Source organism: Leucopleurus acutus (genome assembly GCF_964270905.1).
Source record: "Leucopleurus acutus genome assembly, chromosome: 9".
NCBI lineage: Eukaryota > Metazoa > Chordata > Mammalia > Artiodactyla > Delphinidae > Leucopleurus > Leucopleurus acutus.
The window spans coordinates 13,383,881-13,408,652 of record NC_139144.1 but is presented as its reverse complement, the minus strand read 5'-3'; the positions used below and the strand labels follow the sequence as shown (position 1 = coordinate 13,408,652).

General features: G+C 43.2%; 1 protein-coding gene across 3 annotated transcripts in view; it reads left to right on the top strand.

Moving 5' to 3' along the window:
• HECW1 (HECT, C2 and WW domain containing E3 ubiquitin protein ligase 1) overlaps window positions 1–24,772 on the top strand; it is a gene marked incomplete at both ends in the record, with an annotated part of 472,369 nt that overhangs the window by 362,638 nt on the left and 84,959 nt on the right. For all 3 annotated transcript variants that reach the window (XM_082846645.1, XM_082846644.1, XM_082846646.1), the window contains 4 exons: window positions 4,387–4,537; window positions 12,217–12,359; window positions 14,436–14,557; window positions 16,714–16,899. In XM_082846645.1, the coding sequence (XP_082702771.1) occupies window positions 4,387–4,537; window positions 12,217–12,359; window positions 14,436–14,557; window positions 16,714–16,899 (602 nt within the window). The remainder of the gene's footprint in view (window positions 1–4,386; window positions 4,538–12,216; window positions 12,360–14,435; window positions 14,558–16,713; window positions 16,900–24,772) is intronic.

The following is a 24,772-nucleotide window of genomic DNA, read 5'->3' as shown; positions in this document are numbered from 1 at the left end:
AATTCAATAGCACATTCTCCTGGTAACTGTAATGTGTAATTGATAATTATCTAACTGGTCATTTGAACTTGGGAAAATCAATCTCAGCGACTCAGTTTTCTTAGTTGTAAAGTAAAGCTTTAATTTTCTCATCTGCTAAATGCTAGATTTGGACTAGATAGTCTCTAGATATCACTCCAGTGTAATTTACCCTTATAATATTCCCTTATATGTAACATTTGTAAGAAGGAAGTGACACCCCAGACATTAAATATTCACTTAGCATCAGATATGTTCGTGAATTCTAGAACATCCCTGTTTTGGCTTGGGCTCATTTTTCAAGCAAAGATAACCTTTAAAATTTGATAAATTTTACAGCTGCAAGATCTTTCCAGGATGCAGAGAATCAGTGTTTCTTTCCATTCTTTTGCCCGTGCTTACATTAAGCCGTTACAGTTTTGAAAGAAGAAAGGTTTATTCCTTAATTCATCTATTCTTGGCAATGTGATATATTTTACATTTACACCATTCTTCTTTTCAATTGTAATCTATCAGTGATAAACAGTGTCTTTAATATGTAGAATAACTTAAAGGAATACCGCATTTGTTTGGAGAGACCAAGACAGTCATTATGTTCTTTAACTTTTGATCCCTGATTTCTTTCTTTATACATTGATTTATGGATATTCCATAAATGAATAGTAAAATTTCAGTGTCACTGAAGGTACTTCCTATTTAGAAAAATACCTATAGCATGTTCTCTCCAAGAAAGGAACATTTTCCCCACAACAGAAAAACCTATCAGTGGGTGTGTACATGAATTGACCCTCAATCCATGCAAGAGTAGTAACTAGTTATACATACAGATATTATAGATAATTGAATATAATATACTCTGTTTTAAAGAATTGCTTTATATAAGCCGCTTTTGATAATGAAACAAATTTCTTCCAGATAGGTTTCAATTTTCTGTCCATGTGACACTGAAAAATATTAGAAAAGTTGGTAGTGAAGCTAACAACTGAATTTTCTTAATCTCACATAGTACATGGATGACTTCATCGGATAGTTATTCATTGAATAAGTATTTATTGAATGCTTACTCTATGCAAGCAAAAAAGGCAAAGATCTCTGCCCTCAAGGAGCTTACAGTCTAGGCTGGTAGAGACAGATAATAAACAGTAAAAAGAATAAATGAAGAAATAGTGCAGCACATTAGATGGTCTTAAGTGCTGTGGGAAAACAAAAGCAGAGCAGGGTAAGGGGAATCTGGAGCACGTGGTGGTGGCTGGTTTGCCATTTTAAATAGGGTGGTCGGGTACACTTCGCTGACAAGGCAACATTTGAAGCTAGACTTAGAAGTGTTAAGAAGGTTATCCACCCAAGTATTGGGGAAGAAGAGCTTTCTGAGCAAACAGAGCGGCCTGCCTGGTGGGTTTGAGAAACAGCAAGAAGGTCAGTGTGTCTGGATGGAGCAGATTTGGGAGCGAGGAAGCAGCAGGAAGAGGTCCGTCTATCGGGGGCCCAGATCCCCTAGGGCCTCGTAGACCACTTAAGGGTTTTGGCTTTTACTGTGGCTGAAAGGGGGACGTTGTAGGTTTTTGAGCAGAGACGTGACATTGCCTAACTTAGGACTTAAAAGGTTTTCTGTGTTGGCATCAAATTGTGAGGAGGGAAAATAGAAGCCTGAGACCCAACATAAGGTTCTTGCAGGTGAAAAACAGTGGTGGCTTGAGCTGGCGGGGAGCAGAGGACGGGGCGAGAAGTGGTCAGATCCTGGCCAGATATTTTGTGGGTAGATTTGCTGAAAGATTGGATGTGGTGTGTGAGATACAGAGAAGGGTCAAGAATGGCCTCAAGAGTTTTAACCTGGAAGGATGGAGCTTCCTTTAACTGAGAAAGGAAGAGAAGGCTGCAGATAGAGCAGGTTTGGGTGGGAATGAGCTGAAGCTTGGTTTTGATCGTGTTATATTTGAGATGTCATCCAGGTATCGGTGTTGAGAAGACAGTGAGATGCAACTGAAGTTCAAGATAAAGGTCTAAACTACAAACATGGTATTGCACTTGTTAATGTAAAAGTACAAATTTAGAGGCTTTTCTTGGTATAGGAATTAAAATAGGATTCACTATTAGGCTCTACATTGTTCTTAGACTTCATGGAAAATATATAGTTTAATATCTGACAAGGCTCCCCAACCACAGACGAATGGACACACATGAATGACTCTAACTGTCCCAAGGTCATCCGTAAAGGTACCATTTTCAGGAGTCTGTTTTGGCATCACAGGGCCAAGTGCATCGGACATGCTGAGGACTGAAGTTCCATTCGGAACATGTTTTCTTTATGCGATACTGTTTATACAGTATGTGAAAGCAAATTCTTTACAAAGCAACCCAGAAAACACACTTACAATCTCTAATTGCGCTTAGCTATTATTTTCTGATTATTTATAAGAGTTTAATTAGCACTCTGCCTTCCAGGTCGTTCATGTATTGACAAGAGGGCCTAACTGTCTGGCTTGCCATTCTTTTCCGTGAGTGGCTTGGAAATACTGAAACTCATAGAAATTATTATTATCGCTGCACCATACTTGAGTTATTTTCCTTGGAGAATCTATGAGACCGGAGGCTTGTCTTTGCAGGAATCCTTCCTTTACTGTGGGCACCTGGAGGGCAGGGATGTGCGTTAGTCAGCAATGTGTCCTCAGGACCTGGCATGGTCTCTAGTTCATAGTACAAGGAGGAGTTTGTTCAACTGAATTGAGTAACACGATACTCTTCAAAGATTAACGCTCATTCTTTGTTGGATGACAGTCATGTTGGGTTCAAGTAAAAAAAAAAATACCCAGTTGCTGCTAGTTTGGAAATCACTGAAATTTTTTAATGTTTGGCTCGAGATTAATTACCTAGTAGTTACACAAATATACAGTTTCATCAATGAGCTAATTAACATTTACAACTAACAGTTGACAACTGGATCATCTAGTAGTCAATTTCAATCACAACCTTCTAGAATATATTTCTACAATCTGACCACATTTTTTTTTCTTCAATTTGTCTTATAAGTTGAATTTGGTGTTTTCTGGTAGCTTTAGTTTTCCTTGGGCATTATTTGGCAATCCCTCAGGTAAATGTCAGACATAAGCCATCATGTTCTCAAACAGCTTGAACCACACACATGTCAAACCATAACTATACCAAATATATTGAGGTTTTCATTTTAAAAACAATTGGGAGTTGCTATGTCATTACCTGAATGATACTTTTTCAATAGAATTGGTAAACATCTGACCTACTCCCAAAAGCTATGGCTTTTCTCACTTAAAAGCCTGAATGGTTTTCCTCATTTGCAGTCATTTTTGCTTCTTCTTCTTTAGTCTAACGTAGTTTTCAGCATAACTTTATCATGAAGCTGTTATTTCCACCACAGTTTTACACGTGGAACCTAAAAGCTTTGCGCATCTCTGTACAGCAGACATTGCTCATCTTTTTTTAGCTCAGGTGTGTACGTATGACTTCCAGCTCTCTCAGTTTTGAGCACTTTTTCATCCTGTCACCCCAGCCCAGCTCCTACATTTATCATGGACTGTATCATCTATGCTTCCACCTTTTAGTTTGTTGCTGTGCTTAAATTTGAGAAGGAAAGGAATTTAGCTTTATCTTGGGCTCCCTCTACTGTTTGGGATAGTTATTTATCAACAAGGAGATACTCCAAAGCTAGTTAATAGTCGTGATTGGCTTTGTTTTGGTCGAGAGATATTTGGCAGCCACAGGTGGGTTGAACATACACTGTGAATTCACAACTCTAAGGATTCAATGTGTCCATTCTTCCTCTCAAGAGGAATGGCAATCAATTAAGGCTGCTAAGTAGTAGATAGAGGTTATAAGAAGCTGCACGTACATACAGTGCATTTGAGAACTGTAGTCCAACCTGGTTTTCATATGAGGGCCATTATTCCCTTCTGAGCAGCCATCCTCCGTCAGATTTAGCAAAGAAAGGATTCTTCCAGCATTAGAGTGTCAGCTCTCACCGGAGGACATTTCCAGTCTTCCAGCTGTCATTTGAGTAGCCAAGAAAATTGACAAGATGGAATTTTTTAAAGAAGGAAATAAACATTCCATTTTCTCTTTAGAAATTGTTAGAATTTTAACACAGGTCATACTTGAGTATCCCCAGTTACTGTTTAAAATGGCCCAGCAGAGCATCTGAGTCCCATGGGCTCTTTCCTGGAATGCCAACTCCATGCCAATGCCTCAGAGGTCACCCAGGTGCTCTGGGCAGTGCTTGGTCTTCAGCAAGTCACCCGTGGTGAGTTCTAACTGCAAAAGACCTGGAAGTGGTGTCTGTTTCACATGGATCCGTAGTTTGTCCTTGATTTTTCTTTTTGCCTTTCCGTCATGCGCTAGACTGGGAAGCTCGCATTGACAGCCACGGGCGGGTCTTTTATGTGGACCACGTGAACCGCACGACCACCTGGCAGCGTCCCACATCGGCAGCCACCCCCGACGGGATGCGGAGATCCGGGTCCGTCCAGCAGATGGAGCAACTCAACAGGCGGTGGGTGATCAGCGTGCGGAGCAGGGCAGCTAGAGAAACCCCCGTTTATACTTTCCTGCTCAGATTGTGTGAGGAAACCGCAAAGCAATTAACCCATTCATAGTTAGTGCCTGGAAAGCTAGATTTAAAATTTGCTGAGGAGACAAGCTAAGCCTAAGTGTCATTTAAAGACGGGGAATCCTCTTGACGGCCCAGGCTCGAACACAGGTGTTCTTGGCCAAGGGCCCATGGACCACCCCCCACCCAGGTATTCACTGAGGGTGTCAGTGTTCCAGGAACCGTCCAGAAACTATATGCAAAATTATACACGGATGCACATTTATCTACCAGACTCATACGTATCTGTCATAAGATTCTCAAACGGGTCCAGAACCCAAACAGTTTGAAAACATTCCAAGGATAGGGTCAACAGAATACTAAAAGCTGCCTGGAGAAAAAGCTGCCTCATAAATGTCTATGTTCATGCCTACCCTGGTCCCAGAATTGCTATATACTCAGAAATATACATTCTTAAAAAGCTTTCATCATAGAAAGAGAAACATTTAAGGATACTTTTTGAGAATTGTTTTGGCTAAAAACTAGACCCCTTACTAGTTTTTAGTAAGTATGTAAAGATGTCATTTTGTTTTCGACATGCAAATGAAACCCTAAACAGCACCTCTCCCATGCCATAAGCTAGTACGAGCATCATACCCAATATCTTGCTTCTTTAAGACCAGGGCAGTGGCTTTTGGATACTTTTAGTAGCCAGGAATGCAGACTGCAGGCCCAACTTCGTTTGTATCCACATGACGTCTTGCTAGTGTAAAATAAAGGAAAAAGGGGGAGAGGGACTAAAAAGAATAACTAACTGGGTTTGGGGGACACAGCTATTGATAACAAATATCTTTTGAAAGTTAACTGTAGCCTCCAGAAAAAAAAAAAAAGTAGACAATTCAGTCCTATTAAAATTGCACAGAAACAAAACATTGAACTTCTGCTTACTGTTGTTGTAGAGAGAGAAGGATGCTTTAGGTGAAAATCACCAGGGGTTCTTCTATTGCTTGAGCATTTGGAAGACATTTGCTTTCCATTTCTCCCCATCAGTACCTGAGTGTTTCGGTCATTAATAAGAACCATAACGGGTTTTTACTGGCAGTGTACTTCTCTAGTCATTCCCACAGAAAGAAAGCATATTACAAGGAAGAACATATTAAATATAAATGCACCAAAATCCTTGGGAGTGTCCTTTCATGGTGATTGCAACAAGACTCCTACAACTAAAAATGCAAAGGACACAGCAAGCTCATTTTACATAGAGACTGTGTTCAGATGCCATAGGCAGAAATAGCCTCAGGGTCTGTCTTGCCAGACAGATAAGCTGAAATAATTTACCAGACTAAGAAACACGGAGAGCAGCATCAGTCTATATCTACAAGAGGTGTAGTTTGAACACTAAAACAAAACAGTAAACCAGAAGCAGAAGTAAACACCTTGACCTGTGACATAAAAATCCTTGGAAGTTCGTTCACGATGTTCAGGTTGTATAATATAGAAATGAGGCCAGGGCTTCCCTGGTGGCGCAGTGGTTGAGAGTCCGCCTGCCGATGCAGGGGACGCGGGTTCGTGCCCCGGTCCGGGAAGATCCCACATGCCGCGGAGCGGCTGGGACCGTGAGCCATGGCCGCTGAGCCTGCGCGTCCGGAGCCTGTGCTTCGCAATGGGAGAGGCCACGGCAGTGAGAGGCCCGCATACCGCAAAAAAAAGAAAAAGAAAAAGAAGCCAAATCCATCCTGAACCAGGCCTCTAGAGAAGTGTACAGGCTTTGATGTGTAAACCCCTGTGCCCTCCAGTGGAGCTGAACGTGCTGAGAGAGACCAGACTTTGCTGAATAGCAAGTTGTATTTGCTGCATCCATGTGGACAGATAAAAAGAAAAGGAACTGAGTGATTTGAGAAAGTGCTTATTTCTTGTGAAAAATCCTACCTAGGGAAGGTCAGATAACCTTCAGATAAGTATTCAGGCTCTTCAATGCTTATTTTAACCTATTGCTTTCAAGCATTTAAAGTTTTCCAGTGATTTGACCTGATAATGGCAGCCACAGAAGGTATACTGTCAGTCCTTTATCCATCGCAGATGTGATCACACACAGGGGGGCATGTGTTTGGTTAGCAGGAGAAATTTACACTCATCACCTTCTCACAGCAAGATGGAAATATTTCTCAGTGTTGCAAGAAGGAGTTTCTCTTGACTCCTGACAGGGTGACTGTGAAAGACAAATGTGTTTGTGCAAGGAGATGCACACTGCAAAATGCGGAGTGGACAACGTAGTGTGCGGTGACCACACTCCCTCGGCCACCCCCTAAGTGGCCTTTGTGGCTTTGCCACACGCTTCCACTGCAGGAAAGTCCCTCATTGCGTGCCTTCCACCTGGCACTCATCTCCATCCTGCAAAAGCCTAACCCGAATGTCACATGGTCCCTGGAACCTCCCCAGAGCTCTCCGCACAGAGCCAGTGGCCACCTCCTCTGCAGCCCCATGACTGGTGGCCCATCATGCCTGCCACTGGTAACTGTCCTTCCCTTCTTTCTCATTCTTCTGTGTCCCTAGTCCCGGTGCCTGGATGGGGCCAGAGTTTACCAGGACTCAGTACAAGACCATTTCCCGAGTTCATTCCTACACGTTCAAAATATCCTGAACGAACTAACTCTACCTTCTTCGCAAATATTTATTGAGGAGACCGAAAATATACATACATAATCTCATTTTAAATCATCAACTCAAGTTTGATGTTTTACTTATCTGGATAAAATTATTATACTATTGAGAAATGCAAGTTTTAAATAAGCAAAAAAAAAGGCTTATAATCCTACTGCCCGAAGGATTAGCTTTTTTAAAAAAATTAACTATCTTCAAATTTCATATGCACAGTCCTTATACAGCTCTAATGATAATATAGCTTTATACTCATTTTTCACTTCCTACATTATAAGCATTTTCATATGGCTACATAGTCTTAAGATGATCACTTAAACGATGGTATTCCAATGAACAGATGTAATTTAGTTAATCTGACATATTGTTGGATGTTTCACTTATTGCTTTTAATCACTATTTTGGATAAGGCCCAAGTGTATGTAAAATATTAAGATTGTCTTAGAGTGTTTCTTTAGGGTTATAGTCCCAAAAGAGCACGCCAAGAGAGATCTGTGTGGTTTTGGTATTTGATATCGATGCCTAAAGGTTTTCTAAAGTGTGTTTCTACGGGTTTACGTTGCCAGCAGCAATACCTTGCCTTCCATCTCATCTTTTGGTGGGTTTTTGCTGACTTAAGTGATTCTCCTCGTGTTTTCTGGTGCTTCTTACGTTTCACTTCTTGGAGGGAAGGTCAACTTCTGTTTCCATGAGCTTTTCTTTTCCCAATTTTAGCTCCTCCCGTGAGAATCGTCTGCTCCTATGGGCTTTGTTCGTTTGGTTTCGGTTTGGTTTGGTTCAGTTCGGTTTGGTTTTGGAAGGTTTCTTTATTTCCGGTTCGGTTTTGTGTGTGTTCCTCTGTGTGTCCCTTTGCAAATTAGACATTCCAGCTGCCTTCCTTACCAATTTCCATAAACCCTATATAATATAAATATTTAACCTTTTTCTGCAAAAATATAAAGTGTGAGGGGGGACATTGAAGGATATATATATTTTTAAAATTTTATTTATTTATTTATTTATGGCTGTGTTGGGTCTTCGTTTCTGTGCGAGGGCTTTCTCCAGTTGCGGCGAGCGGGGGCCACTCTTCATCGCGGTGCGCGGGCCTCTCACTGTCGCGGCCTCTCTTGTTGCGGAGCACAGGCTCCAGACGCACAGGCTCAGTAGTTGTGGCTCACGGGCCTAGTTGCTCCGCGGCATGTGGGAACTTCCCGGACCAGGGCTCGAACCCACGTCCCCTGCATTGGCAGGCGGATTCTCAACCACTGCGCCACCAGGGAAGCCCCCGAAGGATAATTTTTGATGAAATAGAAGAGAACCAACTCTCTGACCCCCTCTCTCATCTTTAGAACAAAGAGAGCCTCTGAGGCTGCAGCCCTGCCCTTGCTGGGTGATCCTCCACCAACTGCTGTGTGTCCTGCTTCCCCAAGACTGTCCTGACTTCAGCAAAGGCCAGGGGTTGGGTCTGGCACCTGGGATTTGAGGCTGTTGACTTAGTAAGGCGTGAGATAAACCAGGTGCAACTGAGGACATGTGAAGCAGTTTGTGAAATTGCTGACATTTCCATCGAATAAAATTATAATAAAAATAAAATATTTCCTCGTTAAAATTCTCTTCAGTGATCACTGCAATTTGGGAAGTAAAAGAGAGGCTACAATGTGAGGTTTGTCTAAGCCCTCTCCAGGCATCTGTTGCTGAGTAACAAAGCACCCCAGACTTGGTGACTTAAAACAACAATAACTGATTATTATCACCATTATCCTCATGAGTATCATCCTCTCTCATGGTTCTCATGGTTGACTGGGTTCAGTGAGGCCCTTCTCTGGGTACCTCATGGTTGCAGTCAGAGGGTGGCTGGGCTGGAGGCTCGCGTATCTGGAGGCTGATGCCAGCTGTCGGCTGGGATCTCAGCTGTGATTGTCAACCAGAGCACTTCCACGTGGACTTTCCATGTCGCCTGGGCTTCCTCACAGCATGGCCTCTGTGTTCCATCACAAGCTGTCGCTTTCATTATTGTCTGTTAGTCCAGGTAGCCACAGGACCTTCCCAGGTTCAAGGGGAGGGGACATTGATTCTGCCTCTTAGTAGGAGAGTAGTCAGGTTCTGGAAGAAGCTGTGGACTGAAAATATCGTTGAGCCACTTTTGGAAAATGCAGCCTGCCTTGAGCCACTTAGGAGATCCTCCAACAGCAGCTTCCTTGGTCTTTGGCAGTCCCCCTTCCTCTCCCAGGTCAAGGTCACAAGCTTAGGCGGCTTCTCACCGGCCCACTGAGTACCCCACGTGTGGCTGCATTACTTGAGTTCCAGCAAAAAGAACATCACAGACAGACAGCCTGCACCTTCCCCACAGCCTCCCTGCCACAGGCGTGTGGAGGGGTAAATAAAAGCAAGTGTTTCTCTCTCCGATTCCTTGCTCATTCCTACCCCTCCCGCATTTTCTCATAAGAGGCCTTCTCAGGAATGCCTCCCAGTAAGTGCTGCAGGCAGAGCCGTCTTCCTCCAGGTGGCAGGAGCGAGTGGCTGAGTCTCTTTAGATAAACTAAAACTTAAAGAAAGCCCCGCACCAGAGAGCCTCAAACCTAGATGTAGATAATACCACCTGAAGAACTTGTTAGAAATGCAGATTTCAATTTTGCCCCAATTCCTGTAATTATAATAATCACCCAGTTGATTCTCTGGCAAGTGGTCTGGAGACCACACTTGAGAACAAAACTCCTCTTTATTTATTATTATTATTTTTTTGGCCGGGTGGCATGTAGGATCTTAGTTCCCCGACCAGGGATCGAACCTGTGCCCCCTGAAGTGGAAGCGTGGAGTCCTAACCACTGGACCGCCAGGGAGGTCCCCAAAACTCCTCTCTAAAGGTCAAGGAGAGGTCACTAGTCTTCAGAATCCCTGCCATGGAAGACCTTGTCCGTGTAATAATACGTTCCCCATGCCCCCACCTTGGATTGCACCTGGCGACCTGGCTACTCGCTGCTCCCTGGAGGCTCCCTCCTCTTCACGCCTCTTCCTCCACTCCCACTTCACTTCTCTGAGCGCAAGACCCATACAGCAACGCTCCCCTGGCTATTGTCACTTGTATGACCTCAAGGACCTCCAGGTCAACATGTCCAAATCCACACTAAAATCTTCCCACCAACCTGCCCATCCTACATGGGCTTCATCAGTACCGGCACCTCCACCCACCTGCTCTAAGTGGGCGCCTCGAACTTCACAGTTGTCTCCTCTGTCTTCTCCAACCTCCATACCCAGTCAGGTCCCAAATTCTGTTGAGTCTACATGTAAAGTTATTACACACTCTGCCACTAAAGATCTCGTCAGTCTGACCGCTTCCCTCATTCCTGCTGTGCCGTGAGGAAAAGGGAAGCGGAATTCCTGTCCTGTGCCCTGGTGGGGCCGAGAGACAGCAAGCAAAGTCAAGGTCATTTAGCTAGGAGGAAGAAGGGCTACAAAGAGTGAAGGAAGCAGGGCAGAGCGAAAAGGAGCAAGACAGCTGGACACCTGCCTACAAAACACAATGTGAATTAGGCAGGGAGGTTTAGGAAATTTCTGTGAGTGTTTTGTGGGCAGATATAGGTGATCTTAGTATCCCTACAGAATGTGGGTGTCCCCCGCCCCCAGCAGCATCCTGAGACACCAGCTTATCCACCACCCCTGCCTGGTTCCAGGCTTCTGCATCTCCAGCCTGGAGCGATGCAGTCGTTCTCAGCTGCTCTCCCCGAATCCAGGGTCTTCTCCTCCCGCACCCTCCACACAGGTGGGGTTCCTTGTAGAACTGGACCTGCCTCTCTCTTCCAGCAGCTGCTCAGCCCCTGCAGTGACGGTTCTCAGAGTTGGTCCCCGGGCCAGCAGCAGAAACTGCATCACCTGGGAACTAGTCAGAAATGCACATTCTTGCCTCCCCCACCCCATCCCTGGACCTGCTGAATCAGAGAGACACTGGGGATGGAGTCTGTGTTTTCACAGGCCCTGTAGGTGATCCTGATGCAGCTCAAGTTGGAGGACCTGGGCCTAGAGAAAAACATTCCAGCCGCCGCTGGGCACCTGCTAGGAGCTCCCTGCCACCCCTGCTGGTTCCCTGGCACTGCCCGAGGCCCACACATCCTGACGCCACCACCAACCTTCTCGGAGTTCTCCCAGCTGAAGCCTTTTGCACATGTCATTTCCTCCGTGTACCTTCCCTACGAGCTCCCCGACACGTCATACTCTGACTTCAGGACGCGTGTGCCTTGGGTGTTTCCTCGTCTGTGTCCACACCTCTTACACACCTAGGGCAGCTTGTTCACCTCACTAGAGTCACGGTTTATGTGCATTTCCCCTCTTTGTTCTGTCCTGACCATGAGGGTTCAGAGGGCGAGATCGCATTCCAGTCTTCTCTTTGGTCTGGAAGTCCAGCGCAGAGCTAGACACACTGGAAAAGTCAGTAAATATTTAGTAAGCACCTGGTTGGGCAACTGACTGGCCAACTGACTGACTGATTCCCCAACTTGGAAAGAAAAGTCAAAGGAGCCTTCAAAGAAGCAGAAAGCATTTATTTGTCTGCCAGTGTGTTTTTAGCGTGTAACCTCTGCACACCCCTTGCCAGTCCTGTCAGTTACCTGTTAAATAAAAACAAGTGAGTAGCACTTTTATTTCAGTTTGTAGACTTATCACCATCAGGGAGAGGTGCTTTGATATCTTAGTTGTAATATTTTAAGTTCCTTCGCATACCATTATTTTAGATTTAGCCTAATTTCATTTAATGCAGGGTGAGTTTTTTGAAGTCACCGTACTTGAAACTCATCACAGCTTACAAAACAAAAAGAAATCAAATCATCCAGAGATACTTGGAGTGTTAATTGTCTTGGGTATCTTGTGGGGATTTTGAGCATTTCTTTCCTGACTTTTTTGACCTCCAGGGCAATCCTTTACTGATTTCCCCACTTATCTGATTCAGAGCATCAGCCCCTCCACGAGCCGTCAAACCAAAGTTAACTCCTGTCTTTGCACTTTCTGACACAAAGGTACCAAAATATTCAGCGAACCATTGCTACAGAGAGGCCTGAAGAAGACTCTGGCAGCCAAAGTTGTGAGCAGGTCCCAGCAGGAGGCAGCGGAGGAGGTGGCGGGAGTGATTCAGAGGCTGAAACTTCTCAGTCGAGCATAGGTATGCAGGATGGGCCCAGACTCCTGGGATGCGGATGGGGTAAGGAAAGCGGGGCGTGGGCAAGGGCCAGCGGGAGAAAGGGGCTTGGCACCAGCAGGGTAAAACAGACAGAAGTTTCCCACCAGGAACGTAAAGGGAAAGTGGATTCACAGTGAAGAGACCTTGCACCTATGCGTCAAGGCAATTTTTGGTTTCGGTGGCTTAATCACTTCTTATTAAGTAAATTTATTTGTTGGTGTCCTAAGGTTGTTTTCCGCTTATAAATAAAACATACGATAAGAATTCATGGTCTGCTTCCAAGGAGCCACATGACAACAATAGGAAGACTTGTTTGCATTTAGAATAAAATACACAGCAGAAACGAGCACAACATTGTGAAGCTATTATGCTCCGATAAAGATGTTTTTTAAAAAAATAGGAAATAGTAAAAGAAAAAAAAAATTTTTTTAAAGAATAAAATACAATCCCCGCTGAGGGAGGAACCTGGGAGTAAAGAGAACCGGCAGGCTTGCGATTATACATGGCCGCCTGGGAGCATTTTTTAGCAAATACCATCAGCGTCCACTAGGGGGGTCTGGTGTTCATTTCTTTGAATCTGACTGAGTGGAACTCAGACGAGAATATTCAAAAGGCGTTAAGAGATTGACTTCTTCTTTTTTTTAATTGGAGTAGAGTTGATTTACAATGTTGTGTTAGTTTCAGGTGTACAGCAAACGGATTCGGTTATACATATACTTTTTCAGACTCTTTTTCATTATAGGCTATTACAAGATATTGTATATAGTTCTCTGTGCTATACAGTAGGTCCTTGTTGGTTATCTATTTTATATATAGTAGTGTGTATCTGTTAATCCCCAAATTCCTAATTTATCCCCTCCCTTCCTTTCCCCTTTGGTAACCATAAGATTGTTTTCTCTGAAGAGATTGGCTTCTGCTTTTTATACCTGTAATAGCGTGAGATTATTACTGTAACATCCTAATAATCCAGTTTCTTTTTGAACTGGGTAAATGATGGCAGATTGACGGCTCTGGAACATTCGGAGCAAACAGCCATGTGCTTCCTGTACTGCCAGCTCTCAGCTCTCTCTGCAAAAGCAGAAGAGTGGACATTTTCACGCCCTCCTTTAAATATGTATGTACACAGTTCCACCAACTATTTTAATTGCCTCCATTCTATTCATTTTATCAGATATACTAACTAAACTGACTAGTTTATGTATTTCTATTATTAATTTCTAGTAATCTCTGAGAGAGATGTAGTAAAGTGATGGAGTAATTAGAAACATGAGGAAAAAGGAAAAGAAAATTTCTTTCTGGGTTTGGTATCGGATCCGGTGGCATTTGCTGTATAACAAGCCATCCAAAGCTTAAGTTCACAGCCATGCATTTAGCCCTCAATCCTGCAGGTGGGCAACTTGAGCTGAGCCCTGCCGGGTGGTTCCTCAGGCCACTGGGCTCACACCTGCATCCTTGGTCAGCTGTGGAATTGGCTGCAAGCTGGCTGGCCTGATGTGGCCTCAGCCGGGGCGGCTTGTCCCCACTCCCCATGGCTTTTCATCTTGCACAGACTGTTCTCGTGTTGAGGGAGAGAAAGTGGGGACCCACAGGCCGCTCAGAACCTCTGGCAAATTCTGTTGGTTAAAGCAAGGCACAAGGCCAGCTCGATTCAACAGGGTTGCAAAGTTCCATACCAGTGGGGATGCGGGGCGGGGGGGGGGGGGGGGGAAGAATTGTGGTCCTTTCTGCAAACAAATTCTCATAGCTATGGTGAGCAACTTATAAAGAAAGTAAGAAAAAAGTCATTGGGATAAAAGGGATGAGGTATTCAAGGACTTGATCCTAACTGAAGTTGTACAGGAACACTCCTAGGAAATAATGATTCTTAACTGACAGACACCGAGTGATAGAACACCTGGCCCTATCACTGCGACAGCTGGTCAGATCTCTATTCAAAACAACAGTCCTCTCCAGCTGTGCAGGTGAACCTTGTGGGCTGCTGGTGCCACAAGAGAGCAGTCCTCTATTTGAAACGATCTTTTCCCAATGCCTTTCGTTGCTTTGCTTCACTTTTTCCAGATCTGAGGAGAGATGGGTCACTTTCTCCAGTGAACTCACAAAAAATCACCTTGCTGCTACAGTCCCCGGCTGTCAAGTTCATCACCAACCCCGAGTTCTTCACTGTACTGCACGCCAATTACGTGAGTGTTCCCACACACAGAAGGGGCCTGGCCTGGCTTCCAGCAAGACCCGAAACACAACTTTGCAAAGTCATTGGATAGATTAAAGAGGATAGCATTTTAACTAAGGCAAGAAAAAAAAAAGAGAGAAAAGAGAAAAGATGGCTCTTTTTTGCTCTCTGTGAGTCTCCCAAAAAGGAGAAAAGCTAGATTTGGAAACGCTGTAGCTTCTGTGGGTTTTTGTTAGGTTCAGATGTGTTAATAGCAGTGAAAGTGATTTGGAAACAAAGATGTGTTTTTATTATTGTTAAAATTTTTAAGGAACACGATTATGAAGTTGACGGATTCCCTTCAGCCTGAATCATTTTATAAAATCATTTTCATTAAAGAAATTTTAGAATAGATAAATAACTAGGTTTCCTTTTTCTGTAAATAGTTTTGCAAGTAACATGCTTAAGGTAAATTTGATGTGATTTTTACATATGTAGTTTTTTTCATTTCTTTTTTTTTTTTTTTTTTTGGTATTGTCGAGGAAGCAATGACATTATATTACTATAGTCATTACTTTTCTCATTCAACAAATATTTCCTGCAGTTCAGGCACAGATCTAAGTGCTGGAGTCATAAAGACAGATTAGGGTGACACCTGCTGAGCAGAAGCTCCTCATTTTGTGGAGCAACAGACGTGCAGAGATGTGTCTAACGTGACAGGACAGTGCCTGACCTCAGGGAGGAACAAGATGCTCAGGAAACCCAGGGAGTGGTCCTGAAGAGGTGACCGCTGAATTCAGTCCTGAAGGTTGAAAGTGGGAGGGGCAGAGGTTCCAGGCTGCAGGAGGAAGGACTCAGCCTGGGGCTGGGTCCAGTGGGCCTGGAGTGTGGCGACAGGCAGATCTGGGAAGAGGGCGTGGAGAGATGAGCAGCAAATTGCCTGGTACGTCACGGAAAGGAACCTGGATCTACCTCAGTAGGCGACAGGAGCCAGCAGTCTCCGATGTTATCATCAGTTACGTGATCCAGTGTTTGAGGAATTCTTTTCTCTGGCAGAACTGTGGGAGAGGGACTGAGGGGGCTAAGACCAGAGGCTGGTTCAAGCGCTCAAGCGAGCGATGATCAAGGGCTGCCTTACGGAAGGGGCTGGGAGCAGAGAAAGAAGGACTCTGCTCGGGAGCTATTTCAGTCGCGCTTGGGGCCACTGTGACGGAGGGGGATGGGAGATGAGGACTCCAGAAAGTGAGTCCTCTCTGCTTCGGGCCCCTGAGTCAGGTGGTCATGTCCCCAGTTAGCAGTAGTTTGATTAAGTGATGCAGGCTATGGCAGGGGAGGAGGGACCAGTTTTGAGCAGGTTATATTGGAGAAGCCTCTGGGACATCCAGGGCTTAGACCCAGAGCAGCGGTGCAGGTGGGGGAGTCACGAAGGGGGGCAAGGATGCCAGTAGTGATGCCCTGAGCACCGGGCACCAGGTGGCCCTGAGCCGGAAGGAGCCACTGCCCCAGCCTGCTCTGGCTGTGAGCAGTCTCTCCTTGAACCAGCCCCAGGTAGCATAAAATGCTTACTTGGCACAATGAGGAACTCCTGAAACTTTCTTCACTTCTTCTCATCCCCCAACCCCTACACACACACACACACACACACACACACACACACACACACACACACACACACACACACACACACACACACACACACACACACACACACAAGTTTTTACCTAGCAAGGAGTGGCAGACCTCTGAAGGTCAGCCCTAAATCCACAGGGAACCTTAATTAATACACCCTGCTATAAAGACAGCTAAGATGGAGCACGGGCGCACCTGTGCGGTCAGAGGAGGCAGCCCGACGGAGAGGAAGGAGATGCTCAGAGAGTCAGAGGGAGACTTGAGAGAGCAGAGCCCTGCTGGGGCGGGAGGAGGGAGGAAGGAGGAGGGCAGCTCTGAGATGCAGGGCAGGTCGACAGCGTCCAGGATGCTGAAGCAGCGGTAGAGCCAGACAGCCCGGAGGTCCATGTGTGTTTCCGGGGGGCGGCAAGAGCTCTACACCCCACCCCCAACGCCCAAGGCTCCCACTAAATCCCTGTGTAGCAATCACATCACATCCCATCAAGGGGCTCAAAGTACGCTTGGTCTGTGTTTCTCCTAATCCCCACTGCCTTCCCCGTCGGCCCCGACCCCTCTCAGAGTGCCTACCGAGTCTTCACCAGTAGCACCTGCTTGAAGCACATGATCCTCAAGGTCCGGCGGGACGCGCGCAACTTTGAACGCTACCAGCACAACCGGGACTTGGTGAATTTCATCAACATGTTTGCGGACACTCGGCTGGAATTGCCCCGGGGCTGGGAGGTCAAAACAGACCAGCAGGGAAAGGTGAGCCTGACTGCAGTGGGGGGCCTTACAGCAAAAGGAGAACACGGGTGAGCAGGCGGTGAGGAGGGAGCGTGGGGAGGACAGGGAAGGCTGTGCCTCAGACGTGCCATTGGCCACCAGGAAGGAAGGAGGGGTAACTACCCACACCTGGGTTTCTGTCTTGTGATGTGCGGGATGTTTTCAAGCATCCCTGGCTCTGCCCACTGGTGCCAGCAGCACCTCCACCAAGTTGTGACATTGCTGTGTGTTCTCTGGGTGGGGAAGGGGTGGGGTGTTGGCGGTGGGGGGACAGTGTCACGCCCGGTTGAGATCTGGAACTGGTTTTCGGTTTGGAACCTGAAACCAGATTCTGTTCCGTGACCTTCCTATTGTTTTGCCTCCTTAGACAGCTCACTCTCAGGTAATGAAATTATTAGCTAACTGGGAGTGACATTATTAGATTACTCATTGTGATTTCCCTAATAAGCCTTCAGTTATTAAAACAGCCTGGCAAACAGGGACCGGGTGAATTGGGCCCGTGCAATGTTCCTGGCTTGCATTTTGCTTTCATGTGACCTTAACCAAAACTGGGCTTTCCCAGGGATGCTCTAGAAGCCTAGCTGAGTCTGCTAAAGCGAGGATGCTTTTCCTTAACCACCGTCAGTCATCTCAGTGCACTTACAAGACAAGGCCAAGCAGTTTACCAAGGAATTGTCCCTGTGTAATCTTTTACAAACTTTGGTAGAGAGAATCCCTCCCTCTTTTAGTGGCAAAGGAATCAGAAGTGTCGCCAGCGGACACGTGTCTAAGTGGGAAACTGCATCACACAGCTCCTTTCCTCTGTGATGGTGAACGTGCAAAGCCATGGTTCCCCAAAGTGGGTTGATGGGACATCACCGTGCCCTGGGAGCCAGAAATCCCCCCACAAACATTTCATCGTGCCTAAGAACCTGGGCTCTCTGGAGTATGGGGGGAAAGATTGTGTCCACTAATTAATGCAAGTCCATCAGTACAATGACTGTCTACGACCAGCTCTGTAGTCGGGGATGAACTGGGCGAGGGGTGCCTCGTGTATGCAAAAAGCCACCACAGCCAGATTTCGTTCCCCAGGACTTCCTTGTTTACTGGGTGTTGCCTCCACTGGGAGAATGACAGTGACACATGGTCATTTTCATGGTGTGGTGATAGCTTTCTGTGCAAAAGAAACAGGGCAGCTTCCAGAACACTGGACCATCTTCTTGTTCCTCGCTCGGCCAGTCTGCTTCTTTCTTTAGTGACACGTTCAGAGTCAACAGCCTTCACTTTTAGTGTGTACTGTGTAGGAAGAGGAGGGCTGGGGCCGAGCTGTCTGGTGTCTTTGAATGCAGTGTCATCCCCACGAGGAGGACAAAATGGCCTCTGACTCATCTGTTGTCTTGGAAATCTGAGGAAGGTGGACACGGCCTCCGCCCAGCATCGGTGGAGATTGCATGTGAGCCTCAAGTTGGCTCCAGGGCTGTGCTAAGGAAGATGGTTATCCAAGAGGTGGTGGGGCTTCGGGTGGTGAGACAGGTGAGACCCCGTCTGTGGCAGGCATGAGATGGAGACGGCCTCTCCTAAGGACTGAACACATAGCAACAAAATAAGAAGGGACCTCTGAAGACCTACTACTACATGAAGGAAACAGAATCTTTATCTTGAGAAAAAGCATATAATTTTCTTCAGAAAATAGAAATGAATATTTTAAAGATAATCTGCTTATCATACACAGAATGGCACGAGACGGTATGACTTCTGTTGAGCACAAAGAAGCCACACACAGAAAACAATCTGAGAGGAAGCAGACATAAGAAAATAGAACCAGCGTGGGATCTAGCAATCCCACTCTGGGTATTGATCCAAAAGAACTGAAATCAAAATCTCAGAGAGATATCCATACTCCTATGTTCTTTGCAGCATTAATCAAATAGCCAAGATATGGAAACAACCTAAATGTCTGTTGATGGATGAATGGATAAAGAAAATGTGGTATATACATACAATGGGGTATCATGTAGCCTTAAAAAAGAAGGGGATTCTGACACATGTTCCAACATGGATGAACATGGAAGACATTATGTTAAATGAAATTAGGTAGTCACAGGAGGACAAAAACTGCACTATTCCATTTATACAAGAGATCTGCTCAAGCTCATAGAAACAGAGTAGAATGGTGGTTGCCAAGGGATGGGAGCAGGAGGAAGTGGGGAGTTTCTGTTCAATGGGTAGAGAGTCTTTGTTACACAAAATGAATAAGCTCGAGAGATCAGCTATACAGTATGGTACCTATAGTTAACAGTACTGTACTATACACTTTAAAATTTGTTGCAGGGACTTCCCTAGTGGCACAGTGGTTAAGAATCCACCTGCCAACGCAGGAGACACGGGTTCGAGCCCTGGTCCGGGAAGATCCCACGTGCCACGGAGCAACTAAGCCCATGCGCCACAACTACTGAGGCTGAGCTCTAGAGCCCATGAGTCACAACTTCTGGGTCTGCGTGCCCCAACTACTGAAGCCCACACACCTAGAGCCTGTGCACCACAACAAGAGAAGCCACCACAATGAGAAGCCTGCGCACCACAGCGAAGACTAGCCCCCACTCGCCACAACTGAAGAAAGCTCGCGTGCAGCAGTGAAGACCCAACGCAGCCAAAAATAAATAAATAAGTAAATTTTAAAAAAAATTTGTAAGAAACTAAAACTCACTAGAACACTAAAATTGTGTTCTTACTACAATTAAAAACAAGAAAAGAAAAGGACGTGGGCTGAATAAATGTTTTAAGATTGCAGGGAACAACCAAATGTAATAGCATAGGGATAAAACAGAGCAGAACTGACACTATGTAAGATCAAATCATTGATATAGAATATGAACATGGAAACAGCCCCCAAAGCACAGGGAAGGCGCCAGATTGCAAACAGTGAAGCATAAATTGGAAAACAAATGTAAAAACCAAAAAAAAAGCAAAAACATATATCTCATCTTCTCAGCAAGAACCAGTTTAATATTGACCAATTTAATATTACAAGATCCCTCAAGATCCCTTACCCGTGTGCTCTGCTATATGAGTTACATATTTACTTGATTTACTGTTTTGTCTGTTTCTCCTGGCAGAATTTTAAGCTCCTTGAGAGCAGGGATCTTTGTGTTACTCATTGATGAAACCTCTAAGGGCCTAGAATAGTGCCTGGCACGTAGTTGGCCCTCAATAAATCTCTGTTGGACGAATGACTTATAGATGTTCTTCAAGAAGAAATCAGAATGCAGTAGCAATAAGTAAATATTAAATATATTAACTTGTTAAATATTGAAAATACAACTTTGATCTACAACAAACTGTTCAGGTGGGCAGGTTAATTGGACTCACTGAGTTATAGTAAAATTAATTAAAATAAATGCTATATCTACACACACTCTGGAATGTCTTTAGAGATTTAAAAAATCTTATCAATATACAGCCATGATAATGTGAACGTTATTTACAAAAGAATTAAAATAGGACAAGCTTCAAACTTCCCATCCATAAAACTAAACTGTAGAAACCCAGAGAGCAATGACTACAGGTTATTGATGAGAAAGGTAGTAGCCCAATAATCCTATTTCCAGAAAAATTGTTAGCATTGAAGTGTGACGACAGTAGGGAAAAAACCTCATGTACAGGATTTCAGAGCTCACCCTACTCTTTTGCCTGCCCTAAGAAAACCATTCTCCAGATGACTGACAAATAAAGCAGAGGAAATCAATAATGGGAAAATCATAGCATTAAAAACTATGGTGGTGGGTATTTAAAATCAATCAAATCCACAAATATAAGTGTAAATAATTGCTTTAAGATTTTAATGCTTTAAAATATATTGGAAAAGGCTCAATAAAATATGGGAAAATATGTATAGTAAAAATGGAATACGTGTATAAGAACAATCTGGACCCATATCCACAGACCAGAATTAAAAAATAAGGAAACAGGAAGTGGGTTAGTGAACAGGGCAAGGAAAGTTGTGCTAAGTTCCTAGTTGGGTGTAAGGGGGGTCAAAGCGGATAATTTGAAAAACAATGGCTAAATATAGTTATTTGACAAACTTAAAAAGCAACCATTTTACCATTTAAAGCAAGAGTATTCTCTTTTGAATTCCCACAAAAGATAAAATCAAACAAAATACAGTTGATATAACAAAACGCACAAAAAAATCCACAAGGAAGGAAAGAAAATTAAATTAATAAAATAAAACAACAACAGTAAAGCCAGGCATAACAGTCGTGGCAGCAGGTGGAAGTAGGATGAACTTAGTATTCCTAGTAAGAAATAGTATCTCCTTACCAAAAGGAGATACTATCAGATTTGATAGCAAACAAACCCAGCTTAAAAAGAAACATACCTAAGAAATGATTCAGAAAGTTTAATAGTAAAAGAATAAATATTTAATATAGCGTGAAAACAATAACAGAAAAAATCAGTGATGGTGTATTAATATCATACAAAGGAGAGTTGAAATTCAGATCATTAAAATGGAGTCAGAGAAAAATTTTATACTAATCAATGGTGCAATTAAAATAAAGATACAATAATCATGTACACCTTGTGAACCAAAGAACAACATACATATTATGTAAAGAAAAATGTATTTTTCTTTTCTTCTATTTAAATTTAATGCAATCTCTTTCAAAAACCTATGACCTTAATTACATACAATTTTTATCTGTCAAGTGTATCTCAATAAAGGTGGAAAAACAGAGCATACATGAATGGGTAAACAAAATGTGTTATATGCATACAGGGGAACATTTTTCATCCTTAAAAAGGAATGAAAATCTGACAACATGAATTAACCTCGAAAACATTATGCTAAGTTAAATAAGTCAGACACAAAAGGACAAATATTATATCCCATATGAGATATCTAAAATAGTATTCATAGAAACAGAAAGTAGAATAGAGGTTACCAGGAAGTGAGGGGAGGAGGGAATGAGGAGTTATTTTTTAATGGAGCCATAGTTTCAGTTTTGAAAAGTGAAAAAATTTAGAAGATGAATAGTGATGATGGCTGCAAACAAAGAGAATGTACTTAATGCCATTAAACTGTACACTTAAAAATAATTAAAATGACAAATTTTATATTTTACCACAATTTTTAATAATAATCTTTTATTTTTTTAATTGAAGTATAATTGACTTGCAATATAATATTAGTTTCAGTTGTGATTCAATATTTTTATAGCTTGTACTCCATCTACAGTTATTATAAAATAATGGCTATATTTCCCTGTGTTGTACAATATATCCTTGTTGATTAGTCATTTTATACATAGTAGATTGTATCTCTTAAATCCCTACCCTATCTTGCCCCTCCCCCCTTCCTTCTCCCCACTGGTAACCACTAGTTCGTTTTCTATATCTGAGAGTCTGTTTCTCCTTTGTTATATTCATTAATTAGCTTTATTTTTTAGATTCCGCATATAAGTGATAACATACAGTATTTGTCTTTCTCCGTCTGACTTACTTCACTAAGCATAATAACCTATATGTCCATCCGTGTTGTTGCAAATGTCAGAATTTCATTCTTTTTCATGGCTTATTAGTATTTCAATCTGTGCGTGTGTGTGTGTGTGTGTGTGTATACACACACACACACATACATACATACATACATACAGCTCATCGACTTTATCCATTCATCTGTTGATGGACACTTAGATTGCTTCCATATCTTGGCTATTGTAAATAATGCTTCTGTGAACACTGCGGTGCATGTATCTTTTGAATTAATGTTTTCATTTTCTTTAGATACATACCCAGGAGTGGAATCGGTGGCTCATATGATAGTTCTATTTTTAATTTTTTGGAGGAACCTCCATTCTGTTTTCACAGTGGCTGCACCAATTTACATTCCCATCAAGAATGTACTAGGACCACTTATAGAAGAGGCTGTCTTTTCTCCACTGTATATTCTTGCCTCCTTTATCAAAGATAAGGTGACCATATGTGTGTGGGTTTGTCTCTGAGCTTTCTATCCTGTTCCATTGATCTATATTTCTGGTTTTGTGCCAGTACCATACTGTCTTGATTACTGTAGCTTTGTAGTATAGTCTGAAGTCAGGGAGCCTGATTCCTCCAACTCCGTTTTTCGTTCTCAAGATTGCTTTGGTTATTTGGGGTCTTTTGTGTTTCCATACAAATTGTGAAATTTTTTGTTCTACTTCTGTGAAAAATGCCAGTGGTAGTTTGATAGGGATTGCACTGAATCTGCAGATTGCTTTGGGTAGTAGAGTCATTTTCACAATGTTGATTCTTCCAATCCAAGAACGTGGTATATCACTCCATCTATTTGTATCATCTTTAATTTCTTTCATCAGTGTCTTATAATTTTCTGCATACGGGTCTTTTGTCTCCTTAGGTAGGTTTATTCCTAGATATTTTATTCTTTTTGTTGCAGTGATAAATGGGAATGTTTTCTTAATTTCACTTTCAGATTTTTCATCATTAGTGTATAGGAATGCCAGAGATTTCTGTGCATTAATTTTGTATCCTGCTACTTTACCAAATTCATTGATTAGCTCTAGTAGTTTTCTGGTAGCATCTTTGGGATTCTCTGTGCTGGGAAAACTGGACAGGTACGTGTAAAAGTATGAGATTAGACCACTTCCTAACACCATACACAAAAATAAGCTCAAAATGGATTAAAGACCTAAATGTAAGGCCAGAAGCTATCAAACTCTTATAGGAAAACATAGGCAGAACACTCTATGACATAAATCACAGCAAGATCCTTTTTGACCCACCTCCTAGAGAAATGGAAATAAAAACAAAAATAAACAAATGGGACCTAATGAAACTTAAAAGCTTGTGCACAACAAAGGAAACCATAAACAAGACCAAAAGACAACCCTCAGAATGGGAGAAAATATTTGCAAATGAAGCAACTGACAAAGGATTAATCTCCAAAATGTACAAGCAGCTCATGCAGCTCAATAACAAAAAAACAACCCAATCCAGAAATGGGCAGAAGACCTAAATAGACATTTCTCCAAAGGTATACAGATTGCCAACAAACACATGAAAGAATGCTCACATCATTAATCATTAGAGAAATGAAGCAGAAACTAGCACACCATTGTAAAGCAATTATACTCCAATAAAGATGTTAAAAAAAAAAAAAAAAGAATGTCCTAGGGTTTTCTTTTCTCCACATCCTCACCATCATTTGTTGTTTGTAGACTTTTTGAAAATAGCCCTTCTGACAGGGTGAGGTGACATATCTCATTCTGGTTTTGATTTGCATTTTTCTGGTGATTAGCAATGTTGAGGATCTTTTCATGTGCCTGTTGACCAACTGTATATCTTCTTTGGAAAAATGTCTACTCAGGTCTTCTGCCCATTTTTTTTTTTTTCACGGTACGCAGGCCTCTCACTGCTCTGGCCTCTCCCGTTGCGGAGTACAGGCTCCAGACGCACAGGCTCAGCGGCCGTGGCTCACAGGCCCAGCCGCTCTGCGGCATGTGGGATCTTCCCGGACTGGGGCACGAACCCATGTCTTCTGCATCGGCAGGTGGACTCTCAACCACTGCACCACCAGGGAAGCCCCTACTGCCCATTTTTAATCAGGTTCTTTTTTTTTTAATATTGAGTTATATGAACTGTTTATATATTTTGGTTATTAACCTTTATCAGTCATATCATTTGCATGTATTTTTCTCCCATTCAGTAGGTTGTCTTTTTGTCAATGGTTCCCTTTGCTGTCCAAAAGCTTTTAAGTTTAATTAGGTCCCATTTGTTTATTTTTGCTTTTCTTTCTTTTGCCTTGAGAGACAGACCCCAAAAAATATTTGTCCAGTTTATGTCAAAGAGTGTTCTGCCTGTGTTCTCTTCTAGGAGTTTT